The sequence below is a fragment of the Labrus bergylta genome, chromosome 22 (genome assembly GCF_963930695.1).
Source record: "Labrus bergylta chromosome 22, fLabBer1.1, whole genome shotgun sequence".
NCBI lineage: Eukaryota > Metazoa > Chordata > Actinopteri > Labriformes > Labridae > Labrus > Labrus bergylta.
Genome location: NC_089216.1, coordinates 8,720,849 through 8,738,080, shown reverse-complemented (window position 1 = coordinate 8,738,080; position 17,232 = coordinate 8,720,849). Strand labels below are relative to the sequence as shown.

The 17,232-nt window shown below is 40.9% G+C and overlaps 1 protein-coding gene across 4 annotated transcripts in view; it reads right to left on the bottom strand.

Annotated features, from left to right (window-relative positions):
* adamtsl3 (ADAMTS-like 3) overlaps positions 1-17,232 on the bottom strand; it is a 91,827-nt gene that overhangs the window by 45,631 nt on the left and 28,964 nt on the right. For all 4 annotated transcript variants that reach the window (XM_065950646.1, XM_065950648.1, XM_065950645.1 and 1 more), the window contains exon 2: positions 13,719-13,835. In XM_065950646.1, coding sequence (XP_065806718.1) covers positions 13,719-13,835 — 117 coding nt within the window. The remainder of the gene's footprint in view (positions 1-13,718; positions 13,836-17,232) is intronic.

The window sequence follows — 17,232 nt, the reverse complement described above, 5'->3', positions numbered from 1 at the left end:
AGACTGTGTGTGCCAGCATGCCAAGTAATACATCATCCCCCTTGAATAAAATAAGTCAGTTTATATTGCAAAGCTGACACCGTGGGCTATGTTCCTTTGTAGCACTGTTGAAATATGGAAATCACATCAAGTTTCTCTTTCACAGTTTACAAAACAGAATCACTGAGTGCACGCTCATGGAAAGAAACCTCATGTGTCCTCGCTTAAGGTTAGCATGGAGTCAGAGCCTGCCCAGGTGATTGAGGGGGAGAGGAAATATTTGGATGCATGGCCGAGGAGAAACCGCACAGGAAGAGAGCTGCAATGGATCAACGCACCCCCATCTCATCCCGCTCCCACATAAAAAAAAAAAAAAAAACCCTCCTCTACCCTGTTTTCTCAGGAGCTTTTGGGCTTACAGCTGTCTAAATATGCTACTGTAGTGAACTCTCTACCAACGAGGTGTTTGCAGCGTTATACAGGCAGCGGCTGTTCACACAGTAAAACTGAGCAGCGGGAGAAGAGGTAGGGAGAATCCATGAGTAATGCCGGCCATAATAACGCTCAGAATAGCTTCTTTCTATCTTTGTCCCTCATTGGAAACTATTTTCCAGGGGCTAGAATGTATTTCTTACACCTTGTCCTTCTACATGGAGGACACAAATTCACAATTATAGATAAAGAACTATATAATGTATGCAAGAAAAGTAGCCAACAAAAACACAGTTCCAAGAAAGAAAAGGCCCAGAAAATACATATGCTGTAATTCTTGAGGGTACATTGATCTGGTATTATGTCATCAAAAAAAATAAAGTAAGCACACTCAACTCTAGATTTCTTTTCTGTTTAAGGCTCTACAGCTCGAGAGCAGCATCTTGTGTCTAAAAGATAAAACTACAATTACACTTCAATTGTCTTCACAAGTCTTCAACAGGCCAACTATACAGGCGTTCATTATGTCTTATAATCTTGTTTACTGAGCCAAACATGCATTGTTCAAGGTAATTCTTGTTTATTACAAAAGCAGCTTCAAAAGGCTGATCACATTCAGATAAACTGTGACGTCTGTAGCGCTGGGTTTGGATTTCTTGTCTTCTGCCCTCGACTATTTGACTATGACATTGGGCAACATGTATCGAGACATCTGGCATCGACCACAGCTTGGACAGCAACATAGAGCACGTAAACTGACTTGAAATACTGACGTCGTTAAGCTGGCTGCGAGCACGGCCAGTTAGCCTAGCTGTATATTGCGATTGGTATTTTGCAAAATCAATACACAAACAAGCGAATTGCCACAGATGCATAGCAAGCGAGGTTGTGGAATCTCTGATTTGGAGGTTGAGGAGATTAAGAAATCTCTGGAATTTCTGCGTGGGGAAACGGCAACTGTCTCCAAACAGCAGAAGCAGATAATGGAGCTGATGGGGGAACTCAAAGGAACTCAAAAGACCACACACCGAGAAAGACAAGAGGATGGCCCTCTTAGATTGTGGTGCGGTTGATCCTGAGCAGTACTCCAGCATATTAGACGTGATCGTTAGCAGGTTGGAGACCAGGTCTTGGTCCTACACCCGCTTGGTGATACCGGCGGACGGTGGGGGAAAACCATCAAGTACGACCTGGAGTTCCTCAAGCAACAGGTGACAAGCCTTCTTCAACCAAAAAGGCATCTCCATCAAAAGTGCAGACATCGAGGCATTCCATCCTCTGCCTCGGAGTAAAAGCAGTGACAAACCGGCCATTATAATCCGGTTTACCAATAGAAAAAAAAAAGAAAAAAGTGCAGCTCAGACAAGAAAAGTAGCTGAAAGGATCGGATGTCTATATGAACCTCATCATACCTCAGAAGGAAAAAACGCAGACATTGCCAGACAGGCACAACTCCCCGAGGAAACAGAAGAAAATTCAATCAACATGGACCGCAAACTGTCAGATGTTCATCAAACTGAATGAGTAACGAGAGGAGGCCAAAGTGATGGTCATCAGAGACATTACAGAACTGGAAAGATACCAGTGACACCAGCACAAGACTCCAAGGTAATCACAACTAACTGAATGTGGATATTCACTGAACAGTCACTGGAAATAAAATGCATGAACTAAAACAAGATATTGAGCCTGACAATCATTTCTTTGAGAATAAATAATGACGCATGTTGATACACTGATGAGCAGTATAACAGCAATGTTAAGTCAGAGGGTAGTGTGCCAGTTATTCACATTTAGAGCAGAAGACTGGTATTACAAAACCATCAAATACATTTTAAATCCATTCAAAAAACTACTCAATATCATAACTATATTGTAAACCTGGCTGGACTCTGGGAAAGGAAAGCAGCAGATTTGGAGTTGAATGGAAATTAATCAAAATACATAAAGAGGACAAATAAAAAAGGAGTGGGTGTTACTTTATACACAAGTAATAATCTTAAATATAAGGTTTTGGAGAACATGTCAACCAATTAAACAAAAAAGATTACGGTCTTTAACACTGAGGAGACTCATCTGGAGTGTTAGGGAGGGTCTAAGCCCCCCTCCAGTGAGGCAAGAGATTACATAAAGCCCTGGCTTGTGGCATCAGACGCAAGAGAAGAGGGTGTTAAATTCAATGCTCCCTCTCGCCGAGAAGAAAAATTCATACATCACACACAGTGTATGCAACGTTTTAAATCATTTGCAGATATTTTGAAGTCAAACGCTCCTCTTCTGTTTTGTTTTTATCAAACAGAAATGGACGTACACAAACTGGTTCTGTGAAGAAAAGCAGTCAGTGGGGCCCCTGTTTGAGCGTTTGTGTGTTTTTCAAGAGTGTGTTTGTGCCAGACAGGAGCCGCAGGCTAAGCTCATCTAGAAGGGCTTCACTCAACGCCCTCTAATTGGTGTCTATTGCCAAGTGCTTCCATGCAAATGAGGGGGGCGGAAAAAAAACAGCGCCAGGCCTTAAAAAACCTCTTCTCAACCTCCATCTTCCACCCATCACTCCATCACACACGGCAACAGAGTGAAAGATGGAGCAGAAAAGAAGCCTTCACACCCCCCCCCCCCTATCATTATCGCAGTGAGGTCATTGAGAAAAAGTGATTGCATGAAATACTGCTCATTTGCTTGTGGTGCAAACCTGTAAAACCACGGCGCCACAAATCATGACCAAAGAGCATGCAGTGCATTTTTTACTCTGAGGACTATGAATGATGCAGGGGTCAGTGGAAACAAGCTAAAAATATATTTTTTTTACTTCTAACTGAGAAGAGATGAGCTCTTGTTGCTCCTACTCAAAATTAATGATTTCTTCAGGGATTAAATGATTGATGGATTTTGTTGTGACCACAAATATTCACATTTGGCTGCGCATGGATGCAAAGATTAATACCATGAATCACAGACTGACTGTCTTCATTGACGCACCGTGGAACAACACATCGCAGACATTTCATCGCGGGGACGATGAAACCCTGAATATTTGTCTTCAGTCAGCTAACACCGTGGCTCCCGGCCTGAAGCATCCAGACAATGTTTTCATCACAGGATCTTCATCTTGCACCGCGGGCTCATAAATCTGGGAGCTTCAATGCTCTGCTGGGTCACCTTTCATTACGATTGGGGTCGGGATTTTTGAGAAGAAGCTGGGGGAAAGGAATTCAGGAAGTTTGCAGGCCAGTTGGGGGAGAATGCTCATCCCAGAAGCACCAGATGCTGCATGAAAAAGCACTTATACATCATTGTTTTCCTTCTGTCCTAATCTGTTTTTCTACTTCTGACTTCTGAATATAGATCTCCATGAACTCCTTCTTAGAGCTGGTGGAGAAAAATAAATCACACACTGAAATCTTTATCCTTTAAAAAAAGTTTGGCACCACACATGGGCTCTCACTGCTTCTTTGCTTAACTTCAGCTTCTCTGAATTAGATGTCCGATGCATCTGGGAAGCATCATCCGAATTAAAACCATGCTGCTGTTTGACCCAAAAAAAAAAAAAAAAAAAGGACCAGTTTCTTGAAGGCCCGGTGGTTTCTACAGTCATGCTCAAGTCAGAGAAAACGTCTGTGCTCACAGTCAGCCCGTCAACCTCACACATCAGTACTCAGGAGCAAGTCTAATTAAGTTTCATCCACTGGAGTTGTACAAAACAGAGGGCAACATGCATGCTCCATGTCAATCTGCCTCCTGAGATTCCTTTGAGGGAGACAAGTTGATAATAAAGGCATATTGATGATTAAAAGTCTAACTTAGTGCTGAAAAAAAGTGAGCTCCATTAATTTGCTATGGAGATTTTTTTTTAGATAGTTTAAGTAGGCCTATTCTATTCTTGTAGTAAAGCCAGCATTTATTTGGAAGTCAAAGTTTCTCTATCAAAAACGAAGCACTGAGCTAAACAAACATCACACTTCCAGAGAGGTTAGAGACCCAGGTGAAGCTCATGTTAGATCAGCAAACCAAAGAGGTGACACTCCATACAAACAGAAGAGCTAGTAGACTGATAAACATTGGTATGTTGTCGGCGACGTGCTGAAACAGTTGAGTCTGTTGCCTTCAGAGATCTAATTAGTAAAATGACTCCATATTGAAAATGACTACAGTGTTATTTGAAATGTGTGCGCTGTCTCAACTCAATTCTGCCCCAGCAACACTAAAATAATGTGAACATTAATATGAAGATTAAAGCAGAAAACGTGTTTTCAAGAAACTTTTCTAAAAATGATTTCTTTTGATAGGAGTAACTGTAACTAATTTTGAGTAACATGCCAAACACTGATTATAAGTACATTTAGGTATGTAGGTTTTGCTCTTCCTGCTAAGCTTTAAGTGAACATTGTTAAGAAACCTCTCGACTAACAGACATGTTTGTTTTTTTTAATTTCCATCTCCTGTTATGTCCTTCAAGGCAAGGAGGAAAAAAAGGTGTATTTATGTACTAGATGTGTCCTTGCAATAAGCTACCAGAGATGAAAAGTTAAATACCAGGTAAAGGCCGTGAAGTTCTCCAGGAATACAATTAACAGGCTGGAGCTCCTTTCCTTAAAGCTCTGCAGAAGAGTGTGTGTATGTTTAAAGCAGCAGAGATCCTTAAATTATGCTAATTTGAAGTCAAAAGGTGTACCTCTGCGTTGTACAAAGATTGGGCGTAAGTGTGCCTTCTTGTGTTGCAAGCTCTGTTCACTCTTCAGCTTGGAACGCTGTCAGGCTCATTATTCAATTTTGTGGTTTGTGAACAGATTACTTTCTCTCCCAGGGCTCCTGGAGAGCGAAAAGCTGTCTGTGCAGGAGGGTGTGAGCCTGCATTTGGATCTGCTGTAAAAGAACACTCTATGTTCCTGATTTTTTTATTTTTTTTATGTTTATGGTCAGAGTACTTACAGCAGTTTGTTCTGAAGCAGCATCAGGAGACCACCAAGTTCTCACAGTGTAGGTGGGGTTGCTGAACTAAGCACTGGCCTATATGGACCTCAAATGTATTTTAGAGTACACAGCTTTCATGCAGACAAGCTCCAATACTGAATTCCCTGCAGAAGAACCTTATTTACATAGCATTTCCGAAACAAAGCTTTTGCTGTCATCCAAAATGGTTCATTCTGAGGTTAGAGATGATGTTAAGAGATTAAGAATATACCAGGGCCCGACCAATATGGCATTTTTGGGGCTGATATCGACGTGGGGGTGATAAAAAAATGTGTTTCCGATATCTTTCTTAGATCTGTGAAATCTGTAGAGATATAGATATAAATGTACACATTTATTGCGATGATCCCTCAAATGCAGTTATCAAACACTTGTGTCAAAGACATAAGGAAGACAAGATGGTCACCTGACTGGAAAGGCGCATGTACTGTGGAGAGTGATAATGCTTGTTGTAATCCATAAAACACTCAAATGCTCTTTGACTGGTGAATAAATCTACTTATATCGGCTCATATTTGTGATAAAAGTTTCATATCGCCTAACCCTAACAAATGGCTAAGAAGATCTGAAAATCCACATGCATAGGAGAAGTTGGAACCAACACATGTTCGGTTATAAAGTACTCAAAACACAATAGTTCCTAAATAAACCAGTGTCATAATTAGTTTCATCGTTTTTTTCTCAGTGGTTCACGTTTCTCTTTCTTTATTTGACAATGCATCAAGGAATCCTGAATCTCGGGCCTTGAGTGTTATCTGTATCAGGGATCAAACCTGTGATCTTTAAATGAAATCCCAGCTGCTCTCAGCCACAAGCCAACACAACAAAAAGCAGAAATGTGGGAGTTGTGTAAGGTTTGCTCAAGTATCGCACTGTACAAGCCCGGCAACTATCACGCAGAGCCATTAGAGCCCACATTAAAGATTGGGTTACGCTTTGGGTTGCGACTTGAAAAGTGCTTCACCTTACCTCTGCTGTGCATTGGTGGCAGGGATCCTTCAGCACCAAATAATTACTGCTGTTACTCAGGATTACACTGCTGCTTACACTGGATATAGGCCGAATACAAGCGTCTCATACACAAGCTTACATTGGAGACCCACTTTAAAGTTAGATGGTTTATTTAAAATCAAGAAGCACAAGGTGAAAAACACATTATATCTGCTGAATTTAATCAAATAAACATATTGAGTCTAGCTCTTGAATTTGATTGAGATGTTATTGTTTGGCTGCACTCTGCGGCAAAATTTAATTTATTTTATCATTCCCTTCCCAAAACAGAATGAAACCACTTTCATGGCGAACGTGCCCAAACACACACGCACAACCAAAAGAAATGAAGAGGCCTGATGGCAACAACTGCCTGCACTCGGAGCCAATTAGTGCAGGTAGTGCCAAAACCAAGTGCTAATACATCCAAAAAAATTCCTGGATGAAACGTGTTGGCATCAACATGTCTTTGTTGTACAAGTGTGTCTCTGTTTGGGTCTGTGCATGCCTGCGTAAATTCATGCCCAATGTGGTGCGAAATACAAACATCTGCCTTCAATGTAAACAATTAGAAATCAATCACTTTGCCCCCCCAAAAAAAATGTGTGCGTGCCTTCACACGCTGAGGAGGAGCTGATTCTGCAGAAGGTGAGGAGAGAGGAGTGTGATGGTGATGGGGGGGGGGAGGGGAGGAAGGAGGAGGGTTTATCCAATAATCAAAGACAGTTGTGGTGGTGTGCATGTCTGACATGTGATAGTGTAGAATGCTAAAGGCGTAAAAAATAAAAAAACGATTCCCATATTTCATGGCACATGTCAGAATGCAAATACAATCAACTCCGGGATTACATGAGGGTCCGCGGTGCTAGAGAGTCTGCAGATAGGAGTATGCATGAAACAGTAGGCGGCTGCAGACACACTGCTGGCTGCATTGCATCCACACACCCACATTTGTTATGTGGGTGTTGTATTGTGGTGAGGTTTTGTCCCTGGTGGTATTACCTCAGAAACACCACTCCAGTACCCAAAGTGCACTGATGTGGGACCACATCAAACTGAGGGGAGATATTGGATGTGGCAGGGCGAGGGCCAAGGCTTTACTGAACACATATGTTGATGGAACAAACACAGGGGTTAGAGAAAGAGCTGCAGTCCAGAGCCACGTGGCTCTTACACCACATTCACCAGCACTCAGCACTTTCTCCAAGATTGCTGGGAGCGAGCCTCCAAACAGCGCTCGCACGAGCCAAACACCAGTGAGGCAGCCAAGGCGCACAAGTCAGAAGGCGAACGTCTCTTAATTCCCTTCATTCTGCTTCTCGTTTTGAACACACAACAAAGATCATTTCTAACGCTAACAAAGTGTTCTTCAGGCCTGTTTTCTAAATTCATTTAAGCAGTTCCCTGGCTACGCAAAATCATTTAACACTCCTGCCTCAACAAAACCAGTCACTATTTCCCTGTTTGGAGGTTTTCTAATCCATCACCACTTACAGGCAACGTTTCTAATAAACAATCACATCTATTGGAAGCGAACTGGACAGAACCAGAAAAGTCGATTTCTCTGATGAAAACAATTCTGACAATGAATAAATGTGAGTTTAAACAATGATTTCACAGGAAGGTGATGGGACACTTTATGCTTTCATGATCTATCTTATCATTTTCTGTGCAAAAGAAATGAGGGAAATGTATGAAAATAAAAACACATGAAAATACAAGACAGCTGTAACATTAACATTTTTTTTGGTTCCTGCATAGAACATATGGATGATGTAAGAGTTTTAAAAAGGATCCCCTCCATCTTTTCTCTGCAATTTTTTTAAGTTGACCTGTGCATCCAAAATAAAAAGTTGCATGATGACACATTTTCATTTGGATGTTGAAACAAGAAGGATTTTATTTTATCTGATGCTTGATAATACCGTCTGATAAAGGGCTAGGGCCTATTCTTATGTTTGACATGACATTAAGTTTAGGGATTGTTTTGCTAAAACGTGTTTTTTTGGCAAACCGGAGACTATTAAAACTGCTATCGGTATTTAGTCGTGCTGCTGGTCTTTCTTAGGAATGGGAAAAGCAGGGAGTTACATATCATGTTATGTCTAAGCTTAACCAAGATGGGGATGTAACCCCTGCAGGATATCCTTGTTACATACATGTATGCTTGCTAAATCAAATACTCAGTCAAAGACTATAAGACCACATGCATGATTTCATGTGTGCATGTTTTTCAAACTTGTGGGTGATACTTACAGAATTCAAGAAAACTCTGCTTGCTAACTTTTGGTTCAAAAAACCCACAGACTATCTCCACTGCTCCAAAAGGTTAAATACACTGGCTAAAAGTAAGCCAATTTCACAACTTCAAAAACACACAAAAAAAAAACCTAAAGCGTAAACCTGAAGTGGCGTTAACACTGCGGGGGGAAAGAACGCAGTGAGAAAAAAAAAAACTAGAGCCTAAACATCCTCTTTGCCTGCCAAAACTAACATGCCCATCCTTTAAATGAAGACAAATGAAGTGTTTAATTGTGCAAGACGGTTGCCCTTTCCACCTGGCGCTGCATGAAAAACACAGCTGCCAAGACGGCGTGCAGCTGAGCAGTGGGCCTCTTTCCCTAAGCTGCTGCCTCGGCCACTGAGTGCCCCCCCCCCCTTCCCCCCCTTCCCCCCCCCTTCCCCCCCCCCTTCCCCTATTTGCCACCCAGATTGGCCCTTGGCCCCACTCGCCCAACCTCAATTACTTCGAACCCTGACACCCTGCCAAAAGGCAGAACCGTCTCTGCATTTGTTCCCCCTGAAGATTTTTTTGAAAAAAAAGAAAAAAAATGCCCCTGACTGTTTCTGCCTGAGGTGCAATTGAGCATGTAAAAACATTAAGACCTGAATTACTCGGCATGTGATGAAGTCAGAGCGCAGAGGAGGCAGAGCAAGAAGCTTCTAAGAAAACATCTCACAGCTATGAAGAGTGAGAAAAGAAGAAAGAATAAAACGGTGCCAAAAAAGGACGTAACTGCCATTCCATCAAACATGTGACGACAGGTAAAGTGGAAGTGTCCACCCAGCCGACCTGATATCACTGCTGCAAAGTGGGGTTCTAATGACTGTCATTACCAAACACTTAACTGTCACAACCCATAATATCCTGACCATTATTGGTGGGGACAACACAAAATGTGACTAAGAGAAGAAATCAGTACATCCTGTCCCTTGGAGTGGCTGTAAGTGGCAAAAAAAACAAACACAGAAACTATCTGAAGTTAACATTAAAGTAGCACAAATCAATATTTTATACAAACAACTGATAATGCACAGCTTTGCACCTTGCCTCGTTTATTTCTTCACATTTTTGGCTTACATTTTACATTCCCAGCCTACAAAATCCTCTTTCATAAAGGCCAATTCCTAGCAAAAAAAAAAAAAAAAAAAAGAACTCACAAACAACTCAATCCTGCCAACAAAAAGACAAAGCAAGCAATTAGCTGGATAACAAAGTCCAACACTCGGCAGCAACCTCCAGTGTTTCAAAATTAAGCCAACACAGAAGTTCAAAAACATGCAGTTCCTTAAGAGTCCACTTGAGGAGTCATACCTCGTATACCTCGGCTGAAAAAGCCAAAAGAAAAAAACATTTGGTGCTGTATTAAAACGGTATATCAGAAATTAAAAAAAAAATGTCAAGCAATGTTACCAACAGTTCAACCAGCCATCAGCTGGGCGCCGACTGGACAGGAACTGAATGTCAATTGGACAGCAGCAGAGGAGAAGTTGAGGTCCAGACTGTGCCCTCTAGTGGACGCATTTTTTTAATCTGCATCAACATAAAGGACACGGAGGGGTATATGGGTAGTGACCGTTATACTGTTTAATTAGTATGTATCTAAAGGAAGTATAAATTAGCCTTAGGCTGCAACAGCTAGCAAAATCTTTAAAAAATGGCGTACCATTGTCTATAAATGTATGTAAAGAAGTTTTACATCTTTGTTAAAGACATCTTTTGACAAGTCTGAAAAGTTTGATGTATGTCCGAGCAGACAGTTGAGTGATACTTCTATGATTAACTTCAACATCACACAAACACACACACACACACACACACACGTGCCCAGTGAATGAAGGATCCCCTTTCAGTAACCCCTCTTTAAAGTTATCTGTTGACAAGATGATCATATTTGCTGTCTAGACTGCAGACAGATCTGTGTCTCTTTATGTCCTGTTATTTTTCCGAAAGCTGTTTCACACGCTATACGCTGTTTGAATTTCATTTTCTGTCAGAGTTGAAAGTCAACAGCATCCAGTTCTGACCTTTCTTATTGTCTTTATCTTTATCTAACCTGTGAAACACCTTTGGAAGAGAAACTTCTCAAGCGATTAGGTTTTATACTTGACTTTAAAGAGAGAAGTAATGTCAGTAAAATCTGAAGATATAAGAGTTTTTCCCGCCATTTAAAAAAACTATTTCTTCAGGTTTTGAGGTAGTTTCTGTTCTCGAAACTGCAGTGGGTCAAACTAACCGCCTAGAAAAGTTTGTTCATGGCCAAAGAATGAGTGGGAATAGTTGTAGTGAGATTTATGAACAGCTTTTCTGTTTATCTTCACTGACTTACTCATTCAGACATGTTACAGAGAATAAAAGACTTTCTCAGACCCTGTCGCCAAAACTTCAGCCACCGGACCCCCCACACAGTCTGACTCAGGAACTTCTCAACCCAATGAACCTCCTTAATATGTTTATGAGTGCTGACAATGTTGATGCGGTACAGTACTTGATTCCCATCACATAATAAATATAGATTAATTTACAAAAGGTATGTTAAGGCCTTAGATGTTTAAGACAGTTTTATTCCATCCAAGCCGCTTGTGCTTGCCAGTTGCCAGGAAAAACCTTCCCCCAGAAGGAACAATTCATCTGTAGTCCTCTTGGGGAATTGTGTTCAGGGTGCTGGGAAGGTCAATCTTACTGCCCACCAGCCGACCCTACTCATGAAAGTAAAAAATATATATATATGAGTGTAAGAATGTGAATACACCTAGGGAGTCTTAAATTGGCCTCCTGGGTTGCTTGCTAATTTAGCTGCATTTGTCTTGGCTTGGAATCAAGCTTAATATTGAACCAAGATCCAACATGGAACAGGGCTACAGGCGTTCAGAGACCCAGAATGACACAGTAATGAAAAGAATCACAAGTGTGGCTCCTGGGAGTCTGCAGGCTTCCCATCTGAAGACGTGTTAGCATCAAACATTTAGCAAAAGCCTACCGTTCTAATTAATGTGAACCTGGGAATTTCTTGGATAGTCATGCCAGACACGATGAGTTTTATCATGACATCAGAATTAAAAGGTTAAAGTGCTGCTTTGACGGCTTTCTGACATATTGCTGTCCAACACAGAGAAATGAAAATATTAGAAAGAATACTTACCTAGCAAAAATGTGTTTTCAACATCTTCATCAAAACTACATAAGGCAGTAACTCTTGGGGGGGGGGGGGAAAGGAGGGGAGCACATTTTGTCATTTTAAGAAATAAAAAGTAGATTTATATTAAAAGGGAATATGTTTGTGGAAAAGATTACTGCTATCAAATCCTTGATGAAACTGATGAAACCCATAAAGAGCCACTGAGGCTTGGATGGCATGAACACAGTGCGGGGATGGATATGAAATTACAGGATGTGTGATGTTTTGTGTGATCACTGGCTGATGCAAATTCAAAAATTGGCTTGAGGTCAGCTCATCATAAATCACACTGCTTCTTGGTTACAATATAAAATCCTAAAGAAGCAAAGACAGCTGTTTGTGGTTTCATACTAAAGTACTAAATGCATGTACCACTGCATTTACATTCCTGACTTCTAACAGAGATTTTAAATGGTTTTTCCAGTAGTCCGGCCTTTGGGATATTAAAGAGCTTGTAAAAGTCAAAGAAGGCTTAAAATACTGTTGAGAATCACTTTATAATAGCAGGTACGGAAAAATTAACATGGAAATTAAGCTCTATGAAATAAAAGGAATTCTGTGAAAGAAAGCATGTCCATAAAGATTTCTGATCCCGTCTTAAAACTCAAATTGACCTCTGTAAGGTTAACCTTCACATGTCAGTGTGTAAATAAGGTGTCATGATCCTACTTTAAAATGTGTGTTTCAAAAGGAAAAGTCTCTACATTGGTTCAGTGCTCAAAGGGTTTTGACGGCTGCTGAATATTCTATATGTGCAGGTCAAGGGGTCATTAAGTGAAGCATGGAAGCGTGTGGAGGTTGTGTAAAGGACTTTTCACCTTTAAAGGGGTCATTTGCATGACCAGGGTTATGTTTGTGCCTCCAGGATTTTGCAGGATTTTACTGTGATTGTTATGGCTGCAGCTTTACAAATTGTTGCACTGCAAGTTGCCATCTATCAGCTGAGCTAGGCTGGTTATATTTTGATATAATTGCTGGTAAATTGCTGGGAAGAAACAAATAAAGCTCTAGCATGCAGCATTCCAGAAATATGAGTCTGTAAACCATACGGTCTGGTATGGTTACAAAAGAACTGACTGTAGACCAGCGGTTGGATTATCATTAAACAAGTTAATGTGCTGGTATTTGGAAAAGTTGTGTGCCTTGCAAAAAGAAAAAATTGCAACGCTGCAAAAAGGCATGGGGATTTGTTGAATTGGCGTGAATTTGCTGAATTGCAACTTCCAGGAGAGACTTACATATAAACCAGATTAACAAGAGTATTATTAATAGTTATGTCCATTTTGATTGATCCAATTTCACCTCAAGATAGAATTCCTTTTAGTGATAACAGAGTACTGGTCTAAAACAGTTTTCACAGAGTCCTCTAAGATCACTGCCATCACATAGGAATGATGAAACAGGCCAACTGGTTGTTGATTTCAGTGACAAAGCAGTTATGCGCCCCTCCATCCCCACTCCCCAGCCCCCCTTTTCCCACACCCATCCAACTGGATAAAAGATCTGGGTGAGAAGTCGGCTTGAGCAAACTCATTTCTCATCAAAGGTGATGACAGAATTGGAGTAATGGGATGCAAAACAAAACAAAACAAAACAAAAAAAAACACACTCACCCGTTCAAGTTGTGTTAAGGTTCTGTGCGTTTGTGCTACCCTGTTTTATATCAAGCTAGGTCAGCCCGCCCTTAACTCCCAATGTCCCACGATCATAATTCATTTGTATTAATTACAGAGGTGTAATATGACTGATTCTTTACCCCTCTCATGTGTTAACTAAACACACTGCCCAAGATTTATTGGCTTTTTTAGTATTATCTGACCTTTAGTTTCTGTTCAAGAAAAGCATGCGATTTTTCAGTAGGCACTAATTGTTTTCTGATCTTCCACTTACAGGGTCTTCTGGTTTCTGGCTGGCATCATGAAGAGGCTCTTCTGGAAGGTGGTCTCGTCGGATCAGAGTGAATTCCCTGATGAAGACAGCATCTCCATCGTTGCTCAATACAGCAACCTACAAAAAAAAAAAAAAAAAAATCATATGAGAGGTGTCCTGACTCCATTTTAACAACAATCTAGCACTATCTGCTTAAGAATACCTGCTAAGTAAAGAGTTTCTACATTTTTCAAAAAAAGTTGTCTGCATGATGAAGGAATAATAACACAGAGTTGAAATGGCAAATTGCATGTAATCGGAATTGTTTAGAACATTCTGAAATACAAGTAAAGCAAAGATATCATCTGACAGCTACAGGCTCTAAAGGGCAATCTGGTGCCCAAACAAGTCTGACCCCAAAAAGTCCAGTTGGTACTACCAGTGTGAGTGCTCCGTACTGTGCCCTTGGCCCTGGTATGGCTGCAAGAGATTTGCTTCGGCACTGTACAATAACTCATGCATGAGCACAAGCACGGGTATGCAACGTGGACTGGATGTATTGCTTAATCGATGCAACTGTTCCTCTCGACAATCATTTTAAACAATAGTGACAAAAAGTTCACGTTGGTCCGATGAAGAGGTTGAGTGCAGAAAAACAGTCTATATGAATATTCGGGTCTGCCCAAATCTTGAAGAATACAAACAGCCCAAGACGCCGTCTGTGTGATTGGTCAATACTACTCAGCCCGTAGTCTAGATGAACTAAAAACGAAAACCTGAACGCTTCAAGTACTAAAGTGACGTCTTGTGCCCACAGATTCTCCATTTTGATGCTGAATCTGTCAGTAGAGATTACAGATAAAGCTCTTATCGTGCATATTATTGAAGAATGGATACTTCAGTGCGAGGTTGAAGTGTGGAGAAAAAGAACCATGCTTTAAACCTGAGCCCTGTGATGCAACAAGCTCTTTGTTATTCATACAAATGTGTTTCCACCAGACCATGTCACTTCAACACCGTACTCTGGAGAAATCTTGATGGTGGGAAAAGTGAGTAACTAAAAAAAAAAAAAACCTCCGTTTCTGTTTGCGATCATTTACTGAGTGCTTTTTCTTGTGGTTTTGTGCTCAACCGCACATCCCTCGTGATGAGAGGAATCTCTGGAGGAATTCACAGCGGAGGAGATCTGATATCAGAAGACACATTAACCCACCTCTTCAGGGAGACAGTGGGGGGGGGTTAAGGGGCATTTTGGATAGGGCCCATTAGCTGCACAGCGGGGCCTGCATTCTCCAGGATGCACAAATTTGCAAAGCAGGGGGCCCTCAGCTGCTCCCTGTGGGTCATAAACGCCCTGTTCTGACCCAGGTCAACTGCCTGCCTCCCGGGTTAATACCAAGGCAGAGTCAAACAGGGGAAAGGAAGTGTGTTTTGTGGTATTTGATGTTCCTTACATTGTGGGGCGTTGCAGATATTCAGTTATGTGGTAAAAAAAAAAAAAAAAAAAAAAAAAAAAGTAATGCTATGCAACTGCTGCAAAACTGACAAGAGTATTATGTGGGAAAGAGTCACAGATTGGGCTCTTAAAGAGACAGATCAATTTGTTCTAAATCCAAACACTCAGCACTGCTTAGCTGCAGTCACTTACACCATGGAGTAATGGCGTAAACTTATCTTATATTGTTGGGGAAAAATAACATAACTCAAAATGAATACAGCAAATGTTTCTCTGATTGACTCAGCAGTTTAAATACTTCCAAAGTTTATACCTAAAAATGAGGTTAATGCATTCATCATGGGAAACCAAATAAGTGATCTGAAAATGGGATGACTGATTATCACTTGGGATATTTTCTACCATGGCCAAGTTACTGCCAGTGATGCTGAAAATCTCGATGCAGCAAAGTTATGAGCCAGGGGTAAAGCAAACATAAGTCAAAGCATATGACTATGGAGAGAAACTTCACTGGTGTGTGTGTGTGTGTGTGTGTGTGTGTGTGTGTGTGTGTGTGTGTGTGTGTGTGTCAGCTAAGATGTGCTGAAAACCACTTAAGTGACCAGATGTCCTTGCTCAAGGCGAAATGGAGGCCCAGCTAGATGAGATGAACATGCTGATTGTGTCTTTAGCAGGCAATTTCTTTCCCCCTCCCTCCACAGATTTTATTTTCTCACCCCCTTTTTCGTGTGTCTTAACACCTGACAAATCTGACATCCATTTCCTTGTCATTGAAGTTTACATAAATACCCCTGAAAAAGACTTGTGATCTGCTGGACCCAGAATGAGCTCCAGCCTAATGCAGCATGACAGCTAAACACCGCCAGGGTCTTAAAGGGGGATCTATAAAAATCTGTTTCCTTAAGCAAACCTTCTGGTTGTCCGGAGCCAATGTCAAGCATCCTGCACACCCCCACTGGACAAAACCATACAGATCTGGCAGAGGACTGAACATTTCAAAGAGGGTCCAATACATTGAGGGGGGGGGGATAAGAGTCAGGAAGGAGTGAGGGTGATGACACTAACAACATTAGCAATGTTAGGAATTAGCAAACAGTTTCTATAAGGAAACACTGATTCACTTTGCCATATATGTTTTTTGTTTATTTTTTGCTGCCTGGATTTCATTGGCTTGCAACATTTACAACAGACAGAGGATTTAACCATTCCTCAAAAGCAAAAAAAAATTACAAAGGAAGATAAGAAATGTGTTTTGGTCCATACAGACATTTTCATCACAATAGTAACTATTGTTCTAGCAAGCATAGCGCTACTAAGTCCACTTCATTGATCCAAAAAAATGTAATGGAAATGGCCATTGTACAAGACTGTTATTTACCACCAGACCTTCTTTCAGCATTGAAAAGTCATGGAAAACTAAGAAGTACTTTCAGTTCTGGGATGCTGTGGGCGTGTCCGTTGAATGCGGCAAAACCACGCCTTCTAACAGGAAAGACAAAAAAAATGAAATTTAAATTCCACACAGATTAAGTGCACTTGATAAATAAAGGCATAGCGAGCTATCAAAACTGTAAACTGTAATGTTAAAACGTGCGATGCATTAATTTGTTCAGTATTTTTATTTACCATATTGTACAAGTCAGTGGTGTTACTGATGAACTACTGTCCGTAAACATTCAAGACAGTACAACTTTATAAAATGAAAGTTTGCAAATCCTTATTCACTACTTGAAGTGGCCAACAAGAAATGTATCACTAGCCCTATTCAGACAGCCGAGTAAAATGTATGGCCCTGTGTCGACTGCCTCCAATCTTGCTGACTAAGCTGACATAAAAGCATGAATCACTTTTGAGTCACAGGGATAAATATTGTAGGAAAAATTCTGGATGAAAGGTCATGTTCCTTTAGTTTCTTGAAGAGACTAAGAAACCCAAAATAAAACTCTTTTTAGGAGACGGTGTTATTCAAAGTTCTGTGAGGTTGAGTTTGTGGTGTAAGCTAACTTTGTCACTTATACATGGAGGCTTTTCTTCCCCCTAAAAAAAAAGGGACCTAATGAGTGTGTTACATTCCCTACA